This window comes from Carlito syrichta, unplaced genomic scaffold (genome assembly GCF_000164805.1).
Source record: "Carlito syrichta isolate Samal-C Ts95f unplaced genomic scaffold, Tarsius_syrichta-2.0.1 Scaffold312129, whole genome shotgun sequence".
In the NCBI taxonomy this organism is placed as follows: Eukaryota; Metazoa; Chordata; class Mammalia; order Primates; family Tarsiidae; genus Carlito; species Carlito syrichta.
In genome coordinates this window covers 296,251-312,114 of record NW_007256225.1, presented here as the reverse complement: position 1 = coordinate 312,114, position 15,864 = coordinate 296,251, and the positions used below count along the sequence as shown (strand labels likewise).

General features: G+C 44.3%; 1 protein-coding gene across 1 annotated transcript in view; it reads left to right on the top strand.

The window, feature by feature from the left end:
• Positions 1–15,864, top strand: part of RBM25 (RNA binding motif protein 25) — a 68,220-nt gene that overhangs the window by 2,925 nt on the left and 49,431 nt on the right. Inside the window, exon 2 of the mRNA XM_008069588.2 lies at positions 10,840–10,960. Coding sequence (XP_008067779.1) covers positions 10,855–10,960 — 106 coding nt within the window. The 5' untranslated portion in view covers positions 10,840–10,854. The remainder of the gene's footprint in view (positions 1–10,839; positions 10,961–15,864) is intronic.

Below are 15,864 nucleotides of genomic sequence, written 5' to 3'. Positions count from 1 at the left end.
GAGGCTGCGGTGGCCGGGAGCGGCCACTGCACTCCAGTCTGGGCGACGTTGTGAGACTCCAACTCAAAAAAAACAATAATAAAGTTGTGGGGTTCAATCAATCCAGGGTTAGGTATACAAAAGTAAATGTTCATTATACAGATAGCCTTGCCATTTTTTTTTCTGTTTTTGAGTTGGAGTCTCCATTGTCCAAGCTGGAGTGCAGTGGCACGCATGCTCATGGCCACTCCAGTGTCGACCTGCTGGGCTCAGGCGATCCTTCTGCCTCAGCCTTCCAAGTAGCCAGAACTACAGGCAGGCATTACCACGCCTGGCTAATTTTTTGAGTTTTTTGTAGAGACGAGGTCTCGCCAAGTTCCCCAGGCTGTTCTTGAACCTGTGGGCTCAGGCAATCCCCTCATCTTGGCCTCCCAAAGTGCTGGTATTACAGGCTTGAGCCACCACATCCAGCCACCATTTTAAAATATACACGTTTTGTGTTGTTTTACAGTCTTGCACTGTCATTCTGGCTGAAGTACAGTGGTGCAACCATACTCAGTGCAACCTGAACTTCTGGCTTTGAGCAGTCTTTCTACCTTTCCCTCCCAAAAGTAGCTGCGACTCAGCTAATTGTTTAACTTTTTTTGTATAGATGGAGGTCTTGCTATGTTGTCTAGTCTGGTCTGGAACTCCTGGCTTCAAGCTAACCTTCTGCCTCAGCTTCCTGAGTTGGTAGGACCATAGGTGAATGCCACTATGCCTAATTTTTAACATTTTTTTTGTAGAGACAGTGGTCTCGCTATGTTACCCAAGATGGTCTGGAACTTCTGGCCTTAAGCAGTCCTCCCTCTTTGACTTCCCAAAGTGCTGGGTCCCAACCTTTTTATAAAACTTGAAACTTGCAGAAACTAAAAGGAAGAACATATCTTTCCATTACCCAGAATTCTTGGTATTGTGTTTTTTAACTTTTTATTTTGACATAATTTCATACTTAATAAAAAATTGCAAAAATAATATAAAAATTCTCAAATGTATTTCACCTAGATTGCCTAAATGTTAACATTTTATCAATATGCTTTATCTTTTCTCTCCATAGTTTTATTCTGAGATGTTTTGTTAGTGAGTTGTAGATGGGATGCCCCTTAACCCACAAATACTTAAGTGTATTTTCTAAAAACAAGGACAGTTATTTAACAACAGTACAGTAATCAAAATCTGGAAACATTAGTAAAATATTATCTAATCTACAGGTCTTAGATTTTACCAGTTGTCCTTAGTTGATATCCCTTTTTTGAAAAAGCAACTTTATGAAGATATAATTGACATAAAATTCGCTTCTTTTTTTTTTTTTTTGAGTTGGAGTCTCACTCTGTCGCCCAGACTGGAGTGCAGTGGCCGCTCCCGGCCACCGCAGCTTTGACCTGCTGGGCTCCAGCGATCCTTCCGCTTCAGCCTTCCGAGTAGCCGGAATTACAGACGCGCACTACCACGCCCAGCTAATTTTTTGATTTTATTGTAGAGATGAGGTCTTGCCTGCCCAGGCGGGTCTTGAACCTGCGGGCTCAGGCAACCCACTCACCTCAGCCTCCCAAAGCGTGGGATTACAGGCTGAGCCACCGAGCACGGCTAAAATTTGCTTCTTATAAATGTTCAACTCTGCTGTGTTTAGCAAATATACAGAGTTGTGCTTTTATGATCCCAAAATGATCCCTCCCACCTGTTTGCAAGTCACTCTTCCACCCAGGTTCTAGGAGGCCACTAATTTTTCTCTATAGAGAGTGTTGCCTTTTTTTGTTCCCTTTTTTTTTTCTAGTTAGAGTCTCACTCTGTCGCCCAGACTGGAGTGCAGTGGCCGCTCCCGGCCACTGCAGCCTCGACCTGCTTTGCTCCAGCAATCCTTCCGCCTCAGCCTTCCAAGTAACTGGAACTATAGGTGCACACTACCACGCCCGGCTAATTTTTGATTTATTGTAGAGATGACGTCGTGTCAAGTTGCCCAGGCGGGTCTCGAACCTGCGGGCTCAGGTAATCCACTCACCTCAGCCTCTCAAATTGCTGTTTCTTTTTTTAAAGAGATGGAATCTAAGCTACGTTGTCCAGGGTGGAGTGCAGTGGTTGTTCATAGGTGCGATCCCACTACTGGCCAGCTCAGGAATTTTGACTTCCTTTGTTTCCCATCTGGGCTAGTTCACCCTGCTTGGGCAGCCAGATTGTCCCCTGCTCCCATATTGATGCCGAACTTAGTGCAGACAATGGTCAGCATAGCCCAGACCAGGGCTCAAGAGATCTTCCTGAGTACTGGGACTACAGGCAGTGTGTTGCATTTCATTATTTTGTGTGTGTGTGTGTGTGTGTGTGTGTGTGTGTGTGTGTGTGTGTGTGTGTTGCATTTTAATCACTGAAAATGGTAAAGTAACAGTGGAAATCTCTCAGAAAAATGATACTGTCTTGGAGTTTCAAAAACACTTGAGTTTTTTCGTGCTTCTGAAAAGCTTTGTTGTAAAAGAATTTTTTTGTTAGGTATGAATTCCCCATTCTTTGAGCATGGAATACTTTTTTCTAGGAAAAATTTCTGCAGACCTGGCATACAATCGTATGTGGATATCTTTTTTTTTTTTTTTTTTGAATAGGAGACTCACTCTGTCACCCAGGCTGGAATGCAGTGGCATATTCATGGCCACCACACCCTCAATCTTCTGGGCCCAGGCGATCCTTCTGCCTCAGCCTTCCAAGTAGCTTAAACCACAGGCGTACACCACCACGCCCAGCTAATTTTTTGATTTATTGTAGAGATAAATCAAGAGATAATTTTTTGATTCATTGTAGAGAAGTCTTGCCAAGTTGCCCAATCTGATCTCAAACCCCTGAACTTGGGCAATCCTCTCACCTTCACCTTTCAAAATGCTGGAATTACAGGCATGAGCCGCCATGCCCATCAGATGTAGGTATCTTATTGAATGAATGAGTAAGCAAGCCAGCCAACCTTATGTGAGTGTTTGCTGAGGAGAATCTGTCGGTTCTGTTTCATCATTTCAGAAAGTTGGCATACAGTGTTCTGATGGAATTAATCTAAAAATCTATCTTTGGTGAAATATTTTGTTTCTTGCTGGGCACAGTGTCTCAAGGCTGTATCTCAGCATTTTGGGATGCTGAGGTGGGAGGATTGCCTGGGCTCAGAGGTTAAAAAACAGCCTGAGCAACTTGGTAAGCCCTTGTCACTACAATAAATAAAAAAATAAGCCAGGCGTGATGGCACACGCCTGTGGTTCCAACTACTTGGAAGGCTGAGGCTGAAGGATTGCCTGAACCCAGCAGGTCGAGGCTGTGGTAGCCGTAAGCATGCCACTGCACTCCAGTCTGGATGACAGAGTGAGACTCTAACTCAAAAAAAGAAAAAAAATAGCTTGTTTCTAACTGAATAATTTACAATGAGAGGGATCTTTATAAGCAGTATTTTGCTATATTTCAAATACTATAGAAGTGCAGAAAGTGAGTGGTTTGCAAGAGTAAAGAGAAGTGAAAACAAGAAAAGCAGAGGGCATGTTTATGTTGAGTAGTAGAGATGAAGAGATGAATCTTTTTTTTTTTTTTTTTTTTTTTTTTGAGTTGGAGTCTCACTTGTCGCCTAGGCTGGAATGCAGCGGCACTGCCGCTCAGGGCTACTGCAGCCTCTACCTACTGGACTTAGACAATCCTTCTGCCTTATCCTTCCAAGTAGCTGGAACTACAGACACATGCCATCATGTCCGGCTAGTTTTTGTGATTTATTATAGAGACGAGGTCTCACCAAGTTGCCCAGGCTGGTCTTGAACCTGTGGGCTCAGGCAGTCCTCTCACCTCAGCCTCCCAAAGAGCTGGGATTATAGGCTAAGCCACCGTGCCTGGCCAAGATGAGCCTTTATTTTTTTTTTAAATTAAAGATGGATTTATTAAAGGAAAGATGCGTTGTACATTGGGCAAGGTAACAGCAAGGGTGTCTGCTGTCGAATCTTTTTTTTTAGTTGAAATCTCACTCTATGGCCCAGGCTGGAGTGCAGTAGCTTGCTCATGGCCACCGCAACCTCAACCTGCTGGGCTCAGGCAATCCTTCTGCCTCAGCCTTCCAAGTAGCTGGAACTACAGGCACGCACTACCATCCCTGTCTAATTTTTTGATTTATTGTAGAGACGAGGTCTTGCCATGTTGCCCAGGCTGGTCTTGAACCCCAGGACTCAGGTATTACTCTCGCCTCCGTCTCCCAAAGTGCTAGGATTACAGGCTTCGGCCACCGTGCCTGGCTGCTATTGGATCTTCATTTTTATTTTTATTTTTTCATATTGAAGTCTCACTTTGTTGCTCAGGCTGAAATGCAGTGGCACAGTATGGCCACTGCAGTCTCAACCTGTGGGGCTCAGGTGATCCTTCCATCTCACCCTTTCAAGTAGCTAGCTGGTACGACTGCTACACACCATAGAATCTTTAGTATTCTGTGGAACCATATTTACTGATAAAAAATTTACACATAATAAAGTGTATCCATTTTAATTTCTTTTTTTTTTTTTTTGAGTTGGAGTCTCACTCTGTCACCCAGGCTGGAGTGCAGTGGCATGCTCACGGCCACCGCACTCTTGACTTGTTGGGCTCAGCGATCCTTCCGTCTCAGCCTTCCAAGTAACTGGAATTACAGATGTGTGTTATCAGTCCTGGTAAAGTTTTTGATTTACTGTAGAGATGAGGTCTCGCCAAGTTGCCCAGGCTGGTCTTGAACTCCTGAGTTCAGGCAATCCTCTCGGCCTCCCAAAATGTTAGGTTTACAGGCTTGAGGCACCGTGCCCGGCCCATCTATTTCTTAACCCTCTCACATACAATCTCTCAGCAAATCCTATTGGATATCTTCAGAATATATCCAGAATCCAACAACTTGTACCACTTTCATCATTGCCACCTATTCCAGGCCACTACCTCTTTCCGAGTAGTCTCTTCTATCCTGCTCCCTTCTGGTCTTAAAGTAGGGCCCAGTGATAATGCTAGAATGTGTCAAGTCAAAAACTTTCCACATGTTTTCCATCTCATTCATTAAACACCAAAACCTTTAGTGTGCTACAAAGCCCTGCATTCTCTGAGCCTAGTGGTACTGAACCCTAGTAGTATGCAGTTTCTCACTCTGACTTGCCTTGTTTACTATGCTGTCATCATGCTGTTGGCCTTGCTGTTCTTCCTTCAGACACCGTGCCTACCTCAGGCTCTTAGTATTTGTCCTTTCCTTTGCTTAGAAGGCTGTTCCCCCCACCCAGATATGAATAGACCTTTCTACTCAGCGTTTCTTTTCTTTTCTTTTCTTTTTTTTTTTTGAGTTGGTGTCTCACTCTGTCGCCCAGGCTGGAGTGCAGTGGCACACTCAAGGCCACTGCAGCCTTTACCTGCTGGGTTCAGGTGATCCTTCCAAGTAGCTGGAACTATAGGCGTGCGCCATCATGCCCAGCTAATGTTTTGATTTATGTAGAGATGAGGTCTCACCATATTGCCCAGGCTGGTCTTGAACCCCTGGGCTCAGGCAGTCCTCTTGCCTCAGCCTCCCAAAGTGCTGGGGTTAAAGTTGTGAGCCAAACCTCTTTCAAATCTTCATTCAGATCTTCACCTTTTTAGTGAAGCCTGATCACCATATTTTTAAATTTAAATTTATTTTTTTGAGTTGGAGTCTAACTTGTTATCAGGCTAGCGTGCAGTGGCACGCTTACAGCCTCCACAGCCCTGACCTACTGGACTTGGGCAATCCTTCTGCCTCAGCCTTTCAAGTTGCTGGAACTACAGGTATACGCTGCCACCCCTGGCTAATTTTACGGTATTTTGTAGAGATGAGGTTTTGCCAAATTGCTCAGGCTGGTCTTGAACCCCTGGGCTCAGGCAGTCCTCTCACCTCTGCCTTCCAAAGTGCTGGAATTACAGGTACCAAGCCACCATGCCCAGTGAGCCTGATCGGTGTATTTGTTTATTTGTTTCGGAGTCTCACTGTCACCCAGGCTGGAGTAGAGTGCAATGGCACGTTCACGGCCACCGTAACCTCAACCTGCTGGACTCAGGTGATCCTTTTGCCTCAGCCTTCTAAATAGCTGGAACTGCAGGCTACAGGTGTGTGCCACCACGCCCAGCTAATTTTTTTGATTTATTGTAGAAATGAGGTTGCCCAGGCTGGTCTGGAACCCTGGTCTCAGGCAAACCTCTTGCCTCAGCCTCCCAAAGTGCTGGGATTATAGACGTGAGCCACCATGCCCGACTGAAGGAGCCACGATCTTAAAGGAAAAAAAGAAATATCTGACCGGGCTCAGTGGCTCAGCCTGAAATCCCAGCACTTTGGGAGGCTGAGGCGAGTGGACTGCCTAAGCCTGCGGGTTCAAGACCAGCCCAGGCAACTTGGTGAGACCTCGTTTCTATAATAAATAAAAAATTAGCTGGGCATGGTAGTGTGTGCCTGTAGTTCTGGCTATTTGGAAGGCTGAGGCGGGAGGATCGTTGAAGCCCAGCAGGTCAATTCTGTGGTGGCCGTGAGTGTGCCACCGTATTTCAGCCTGGGTGACAGAGTGAGACTCAATTATCTGTAAAAATTAGCCATTAACTGTGGTATTTTACTTCATCTTTGAAATTCAGCTTATGAATAAACACATTTTGGCTGGGCTTGGTGGCTCAGCCTGTAATCCCAGTGCTTTGGGAGGCCAAGGTGAGTGGATTGCCTGAACCCACGGGTTCCAGACCCACCTGGGCAGCTTGGCGAGACCCCATCTCTGCAATAACATAAAAATTAGCCGGGTATGGTAGCGCATTCCTGTAGTTCCAGCTATTTGGAAGGCTGAGGTGGAAGGATCGCCAGAGCCTAGCAGGTCGAGGCTGCAGTGGCCGGGAGTGTGCCACTGCACTCCAGTCTGGGCGATGGAGTGAGACTCCAACTCCAAAAAAGAAAAAAATAAAAAAAAAACCAGATTTTGATGGTTCCAAATAAAAGAGAAATATTTCATGGAAAAATTTGAGGTAAATGGAATCTGGTTAACGGTACAGAATGAATTATACATTTTAAAACCATAAAATATAAATTAAACACCAACAAGACAGGGTTTTGCTTTTTAAATATTATTTATCTATTACTAGTGTGGGGAATAAGTGGTTCTAAAGATGGATTCATGACCCAGCCTTATAACCATAGTGCCACCAGGCGCTGGGCCATTGCTAGCTGCCAGCATGAGGCATCTTAATTCATTGCTTTATTGAGGCCCTCAGGGTTTGTTTATTGATTCATTCATTAATCAATTTATTTATTCAACAGGTATTAAAAGCAACTGTTCGCCTAAGAAAGTTCTGAGATAGAATGTTATAATGATAATACGAGAGCTTCTGTAAGTAGGACAGTAGCCCTCTCTTTTCAAAGGAGATACCCCCCCCATGTTTGTTTTTGTATTTTTTTTTTTTGAGTTGGAGTTTCACTCTGTCACCCAGACTGGAGTGCAGTGGCCACTCCCTGCAGCCTTGACCTGCTGGGTTTCGGCAATCCTACCGCCTCAGCCTTCCAAGTAGCTGGAACTACAGGCGTGGACTACCACGTCCAGCTAATTTTTGATTTATTGTAGAGATGAGGTCTGGCCAAGTTGTCCGGGCAGGTCTCAAACCCACGGGCTTAGGCAATCCACTCACCTAGGCCTCCCAAAGGGGTGGGATTACAGGCTGAGCCACCGAGCCCAGCCTTTTATTTTTAGCAAAAGGTATTACAAAAAGATTGTTTTAAATCCCATTTACAGTCTTACAGTCTTGTGTTTTTCCTTTGTTAATGTATACTCATACCTATATAATATTTTAAAGCATTCCCAATTTCTTTTTCTTTTTTTTTTTTTTTTTGAGTTAGAGTCTCACTCCGTCGCCCAGACTGGAGTGCAATGGCCGCTCCCGGCCACTGCAGCCTCGACCTGCTGGGCTCCGGCAATCCTTCCGCCTCAGCCTTCCTAGTAGCTGGAACTACAGGCGTGGGCTACTGCACCCAGCTAATTTTTTAAATTTATTGTAGGGATGAGGTCTTGCCAAGTTGCCCAGGTGGGTCTCGAACCCATGGGCTCAGGCAATCTACTCACCTCAGCCTCCCAAAGCCCGGTATTACAGGCTGAGCCACCGAGCCCGGCTGCATTCCCAATTTCTTATTTGCTAAGTATGTGAAATCATTGTAGGAATTCCTTTACCTACAAAGTCTTCTAAGTAATTTTTTTTTTTTTTGAGTTAGAGTCTCACTCTGTCACCCAGACTGGAGTGCAGTGACTGCTCCTGGCCACCGCAGCCTCGACCTGCTGGGCTCCAGCGATCCTTCCGCCTCAGCCTTCCGAGTAGCCGGAATTACAGGCACGTGCTACCATGCCCGGCTAATTTTTTGATTTATTGTAGAGATGAGGTCTCGCCTGCCCGGGCAGGTCTTGAACCCACGGGCTCAGGCAGTCCACTCACTTCAGCCTCCCAAAGGCGCGGGAGTACAGGCTGAGCCACCGAGCCCGGCTCTTCTAAGTATTTTAAGTGTACTATATTTTCTCAAGTTTGAGGTTGTAGATTTTATAGAATATTATATTTTTCTACCTCTAAGTCAGAGGACCCAGTCTGAGAAAGAACAGCTGTGAGTGTGCTTTTCTGTTTTATGAAATGTCTAATAAACAGGTGGAAGAGTCAGCCTCATTAGGTATTCTGGAAATGTAAATTGGAATAAGAGTATTTACTGGCTGGACTCCATGTCTCAGCCTGTAATCCCAGCACTCACTGAGGTGAGTGGATTGCCTGAGCCTTGAGTTTGAGACCAGCCTGGACATCTTGGCGAGACCTCGTCTCTACAATAAAATCAAAACTTAGCCGAATGCGGTAGTGCATGCCTGTAATTCTGCTACTTGGAAGGCTGAGGTGGAAGGATTGCTGGAGCCCAGCAGAGCGACGCTGGGGTGGCCATGAGCCTGTCACTGCACTCCAGCCTGGGCGATGGAGTGAGACTCTGACTCAAAACAAAACAAAACAGTGTTGTTTATTTATCAGATTGTTAGAATTTGAAATTTGAACACTGATTTATTCCAGTGGTGGAGAGGAGATGAGGAAAGGATGTACCTGTACACTGGTGGTGGGAATATAACTTTGTATACTAGTTTTAGAGGGTGATTTTGGAGGTCAAGTGAAGATACATTCAGTATTTATCTGTATTATAGAATTACCTATGCAGGTACAATGGTTTTATGGTCAACATGTTCAAGAACTTTCACCTTTATTCATAAGATATAAAAGTGAAGCCACCTATTAGTGTTGCTTAAATAATTGTATATATGATGATTACTGCATTTCAAATACTGGAATATAACTTTATGAACCGACAGGAATAGATGGCAATGCTAATGAGGAAGGAATTCATGTGGCAGTATTTTCTATATTGTAAAAAGGCACAAATTATTATAACTGTGTATTAAAAGATACTTAAAAGAATACAGTGAAATACACCAAACTGTTGGGATTAGGGAGCGAGGAAGTTAGAAGACTTACTTTTTATCTTCTCTCTTCTGAAGGGTGAGTAAAACAATTAAAAAGCACAAAAGAGAAAATAGAGGGTTTTTTTTTTTTTTTTGAGTTGGGGTCTCACTCTGTCGCACAGACTGGAGTGCAGTGGCCGTTCCCAGCCACCGCAGCCTCAGCCTTCCAAGTAGCCGGATCTATAGGCATGTGCTACCATGCCCGGCTGATTTTTTGATTTATTGTAGAGATGAGGTCTCACCACCCAGGCGGGTTTTAAACCTGCGGGCTCAGACGATCCACTCTCCTCAGCCTCCCAAAGGCGCGGGATTACAGGCTGAGCCACCAAGCCTGGCTGAGACATTTTTAAAATGCTTTTTACCAGTTTTTGACTTCAGTTGCAGAGTGGGGATTTCGTCTGTAGGTGGGGAAATTTTTCTTAAGTGTCCCAGCAAAAATATCTCCTTGTTTATCAAATCACTAATTTTAACAGGATCACTGTTGCGGAATCACTTTGGCTGCCTTTTTTTAAATTGGTGCCTGGAACCTCCTAGGGCCATCCTAATATTGTTTGTTTCTACTTTTCCAGTAGTTCTAGATGCTTAAGTGTGTTGAAGGAGAAAAAGTTTTAAATGCTACTAATTGTTTAACTAGAGGGCAAAGTTTCCTTTAATGTGGCAAACTAAACGAGACAGTTCAATATATTCTTATATTTTAAAAATAAAATGCCAGCTTCTAATTTTTGAATTTGAACTCATGAATGGTTAAGGGGTTTGCTTTTAAGTTGAAGAATAGTTGACTTTTTTCTTATCAGAAGTTGTATTTTTTATATTTGAGTAGTTATTATATAACCTGATGTCAGAGTTTCCCCATAGATGGTGTATAGTACATAGACACAGTTGTCCCTTAGGAATTGGCCAACATTGAATCAACAAATACTCTGTAACTTTGTAAATTTAGTTTTTAGGGCGGTGATAGGTATTTCTAACAAATGTATGCATTAGAACACTTAAAAAAGAACTGTTAAACACCCTTTGAATTTGTTTTAAAAAGACTCGTAGATGTTTAGTATTTAATTTTTTGATATTAACTGAACCTCAAAAATTTTTTTCTTCCTTTATATGTATTCCCATATGATTGTAGGAGTCTATCCTGAACTTAGATCGTGTACATTTTGGCAACTTATTTTAGAAAATATCTAAGTTTTAAAAATTCTCAATGGACAGACAGAGAAAAGAGGGTCTTTGCCAACTCCTTTGGGTAAGAAAACTTTAGAATTTTGCAGATACTCTAAAAAATGAAGGCCAACAAAGTAAGCTTATCACCTTGTAAAGTTTCCAAATAAAAGTTCTTTGTCATGATTTTTTTCTTCAGACGACTGCAGTAAGAATGTCTTTCCCCCCTCATTTGAATCGCCCTCCTATGGGAATCCCAGCACTCCCACCAGGGATCCCACCCCCACAGTTTCCTGGCTTCCCTCCACCAGTACCTCCAGGTGAGTTTGTTGACTAACTTTAGGAAAATGTTAGGTTTGTGTCTATGTTAGTAGTAAAGATATTTTTCAGCATCTTTCTGGAAATGTGGATGTCTCGTTTTCCTGTGGCAGTAGCTTTTCTGCCTGAGTACCAAACTCTAGAAGTTAAAAGAAAATTCTGTATTTAAAAATGGGTAATACACTTACATGGTTCAAAAGTAGAAAAATATAGAAAGTTATACAGTGAAAAATTTTCCTCACATATCCACATGGCTGCTGTAGTAATGTTACCCATACTGAAAAAGGGAAACACAGTAGGGTCATCAGTTCTTTCTTTAGCTTTCCAGATCTTTTTTTGTTTGTTTGTTTTTTCTTTTTTGAGTTGGAGTCTCACTCGGTTGCCTAGACTAAAGTGCAGTGGCCGCTCCCAGCCACCGCAGCCTTGTCTGCTGGGCTCTGGCTATCCTTCTGCCTCAGCCTTCCGAGTAGCCGGAATTACAGGCATGCGCTACCACACCCAGCTGATTTTTTTGATTTTTATTGTAGAGATGAGGTCTCGCTGCCCAGGCGGGTCTCAAACCCACAGGCTCAGGCAATCCACTCACCTCAGCCTCCCAAAGGCGCAGGATTACAGGCTGAGCCACTGAGCCCGGCATCTTTCCAGATCTTTATTTTTATTTTTTATTTTTTTTTTGAGTTGGAGTCTCACTTTGTGACCCAGACTGGAGTGCAGTGGCCACTCCTGACCACCGCAGCCTCGACCTGCTGGGCTCCGGCGATCCTTCTGCCTCAGCCTTCCGAGTAGCTGGAACTACAGGCATGCGCTACCACGCCTGGCTAATTTTTGATTTATTGTAGAGATGAGGTCTTGCCAAGTTCCCCAGGCGGGTCTTGAACCTGCGGGCTCAGGCACTCCACTCACCTCAGCCTCCCAAAGGCGTGGGATTACAGGCTGAGCCACCGACCCTGACTGTCCAGATCTTTAAAAATGCATATTATAAGCCAACATAAGTAGAGAGTTATGGATTTTTTTTTTTTTTTTTTTTGAGTTAGAGTCTCACTTCGTCACCCAGACTGGAGTGCAGTGGCACACTCACGGTCACCCCAGCGTTGACCTGCTGGGCTCCGTCAATTCTTCCACCTCTGCCTTCCAAGTAGCCAAAACTACAGGCATGCGCTAACATGCCCGCTATTTTTTTATTTATTGTAGAGATGAGGTCTTGCCAAGTTGCCTGGGTTGGTCTCGAACCTGCGAGCTCAGGTAATCTGCTTGCATTGTCCTCCCAAAGTGGTGGAATTACAGGCTGAGCCACCGAGCCTGGCCTATGGGGTTTTTAAAAATGTTCAGACCCTAACCCAAATTTCTGAATCAGATTCTCAGAAATTTGGACCCAGGAATCTTAATTTTTACCAAGCACTCATATAATTTACATTCATTTTAGCATGGAGAACCTATATTTGAGCACTATTATTCTGAAATACATAGGTAATTGCTTTGTCCAGGCACAGTGCCATGAACCTCTAGTCTTAGCTCCTTAGGAGTCTGAGATGGAAGGAACATGTGACCACAGGAGTTCAAGTCTAGCCTGGACAACAAAGTGAGACACTCCCATTTTTTTTTTTTTTTGAGCTGGAATCTCACTCTGTCATCCAGGCTCGTGTGGCCCGCACTTGGGCACTGTAGCCTCACTGTAACCATGAGGCAAAGCCCTGATGTTGTAGGAGTTATATGGAAGAATAGTTTACATTTCTTTTTTTTTTCCGAGTTGGAGTTTTACTCTGTTGACCAGGCTGGAGTGCAGTGGCACATTCACGGCCACCGTAGCCTTGCCCCGCCAGGCTTAGGTGATCCTCCTGCCTCAGCCTTCCAAATAGCTGGAACCACTGGTATGTGCCACCACACCTGGCTAGTTTTTTTTTTTTTATTTATTGTAGAGGTGAAGTCTTGCCATGTTGCTGAGTGTGGTCTGGAGCCTGTGGGCTCAGGCAGTCATCTCACCTCTGCCTCCCATAGTGCTGGAATTACAGGCATGAGCCATTGTAGTTGGCTGCTTTCTGTTTCTTTATAAAGAAAGTTTAGGGGTTGGGAGTGATGTTTAATCACTTATTCAGAATTAGGATGGTTAATGGAAAATTCACTGTAATTTCTTTAACAGTAGATTGGGTTTGTAGAAAAAATTTTAAATTTTTTGTTTTTTGTTTTTTTGAGTTGGAGTCTCAGTCTGTCGCCCAGACTGGAGTGCAGTGGCCACTCCCGGCCACCGCAGCCTCAACCTGCTGGGCTCCGGCAATCCTTCCACTCAGCCTTCCAAGTAGCTGGAACTACAGGCGCGCACTACCACACCCGGCTAATTTTTGATTTATTGTAGAGACCTGCCAAGTTGCCTGGACGGGTCACAAACCTTTTTTTGTTTTGTTTTGTTTTGAGTTGGAGTTTCACTCTGTCGCCCAGACTGGAGTGCAATGGCTGCTCCCGGCCACCGCAACCTCGACCTGCTGGGCTCCGGCGATCCTTCCGCCTCAGCCTTCCAAGTAGCCGAATTACAGGCATGCGCTACCACGTCTGGCTGATTTTTTGATTTATTGTAGAGATGAGGTCTCGCTGCCTATGCGGGTCTCGAACCCGCGGGCTCAGGCAATCCACTCACCTCAGCCTCCCAAAGGCGCGGGATTACAGGCTGAGCCACCGAGCCTGGCTTTTTTTTTTAAACTGTAGAGATGAGGTCTCACCAGGTTGCCCAGGCTGGTCTCAAACCCCTGTGCTCAGATAGTCCTCTTGCCTCTGCCTAACAAAATACCAGGATTACTGGAGTGAGCCTTCGTGCCTGATCTCGAAATCTGATTTTCCTATCTTTTAATTTGCTGTAGATTTATTGATAAGAATCTTGGTTTGGGCCAACTGCTGTGGCTCAGCCTATAATCCCAGCACTTTGGGAGGCTGAGGCAAGACGATTGCCTGAGCCTAGGGGTTGGAGAGCAGCCTGGGCAACTTGGTGAGACCTCATCTCTAAAATAAATCACAAAAACTAACTGGGTGTTATGGCATGCATGTAGTTTCACCTACTTGGAAGACTGAGGCAAAAAGATTGCCTAAAAGCCCAGCAGGTTGAGACCACGGTGACTGTGAGCATGCCACTGTACTCTAGCCTGGGCGACAAGAGTGAGACTCCAACTCAAAAAAAAAAAAATTTTTGAATTTTGCCTTTTAAAAATCATCATATGAAAATTTTAAGTTATTCTCAATAAGAGCAAACTAAAGGAATAGGGTTAATTTTTTTTAAGTTTTTAATTTTTTTTTTTTTTTTTAATTGGAGTCTCACTCTGTCGCCCATACTGGAGTGCAGTGGCCGTTCCCGGCCACCACAGCCTCGACCTGCTGGGCTCCGGCGATCCTCCAACCTCCATCCAGTGCGATCCTTCAGCCTCTGCCTTCTGAGTAGCTGGAATTACAGGCATGGACTGCCACGCCGAGCTGATTTTTTGATTTATTGTAGAGATGAGGTCTGGCTGCCCAGGTGGGTCTCGAACCCGCGGGCTCAGGCAGTCCACTCACCTCAGCCTCCCAAAGGCGCGGGATTACAGGCTGAGCCACCGAGCCCAGCCAAAGTTTTTTAGTTTTGAAAGATTTATTTATTTATTTATTTATTTGTTTATTTATTTATTTATTTATTTATTTGAGTTGGAGTCTCACTCGGTCGCCTAGACTGGAGAGCAGTAGCCGCTCTCGGCCACTGCAGCCTCGCCTGCTGGGCTCCGGCAATCCTTCCGCCTCAGCCTTCTGAGTAGCCGGAATTACAGGCATGCGCTACCACGCCTGACTGATTGTTTGGTTTATTGTAGAGTTGAGGTCTCACTGCCCAGGCGGGTCTCAAACCCGCAGGCTCAGACAATCCACTCACATCAGCCTCCCAAAGGCGCGGGATTACAGGCTGAGCCACCGAGCCCGGCTTTATTTATTTATTTTGAGGACAGAAAAACTCCCACAGTGGGAGAGGACCCAAAGGGGTTACCCTATTTTTTTATTTTTTAATCTTTATTTTTTTAGTTGCATTCTTACTCTGTCACCCAGGCTCGAGGCAGTGGCACGTTCACAGTCACCGTAGCCTCAACCTTCTGTGTTCAGATTATCATTCCTCCTCAGCCTTCCAAGTAGCTGGAACCACAGTTGTGCACCACCATGCCTGGCTAAAGGGTTAATTGTTTAAGAATTTATTACCAGTCTTAGGGTGAATTTCCTTACATTGATAGTACATTTAAACTAAAGCGTGATTTTAGAACTTCTTGAGACATTTAAGAGCATTTAAAAATTTCTTCTAGAAGGCCTACATGGTTTCTTAGCACTTTGAGTGACAGAGGAGAGAGGTTTGCCTGAGCCCAGACGTTGGAAGGCTGAGTTGGACTGATCGCTGGAGCCCAGCAGGTCGACACTGGGGTAGCCGTGAGTGTTCCACTGCACTCCAGTCTGGGTGGTGGAGAGACTCTAACTCAAAAAAGACAAAAATGAAAAAAACTTCTACTATGTTGTGTATAGTAAATAGCCCATTGACAACTTTTTAATCCTCAGAATGAGTTATTCAGAGCAGTAGATGGTTGTTTTAGAGATATGTTTCCTCTTTGATAGTGGGTTAGATGACTGGTCTCACTTTTTGCATGATTTTCATTTTTTGTCCTTTTTTTTAAGAGACAGGGTCTAGCTGTGTTGAGCACACTGGAGTACAGTGGTGTCATCATAGTTCACTGTAGCTGCAAGTAGCTGGTACCATATGTGTGACTTTCTATTTTTTTTTTTAAATAGAACCAGGAATAACAAGATTCTTTTTTTAAAATTTAATTTAATTTAATATAATTTTTAATTTTTTGAGTTGAAGTCTCACTCTGTCGCCCAGACTGGAGTGCAGTGGCCACTCTCGGCCACCGCAGCCTCG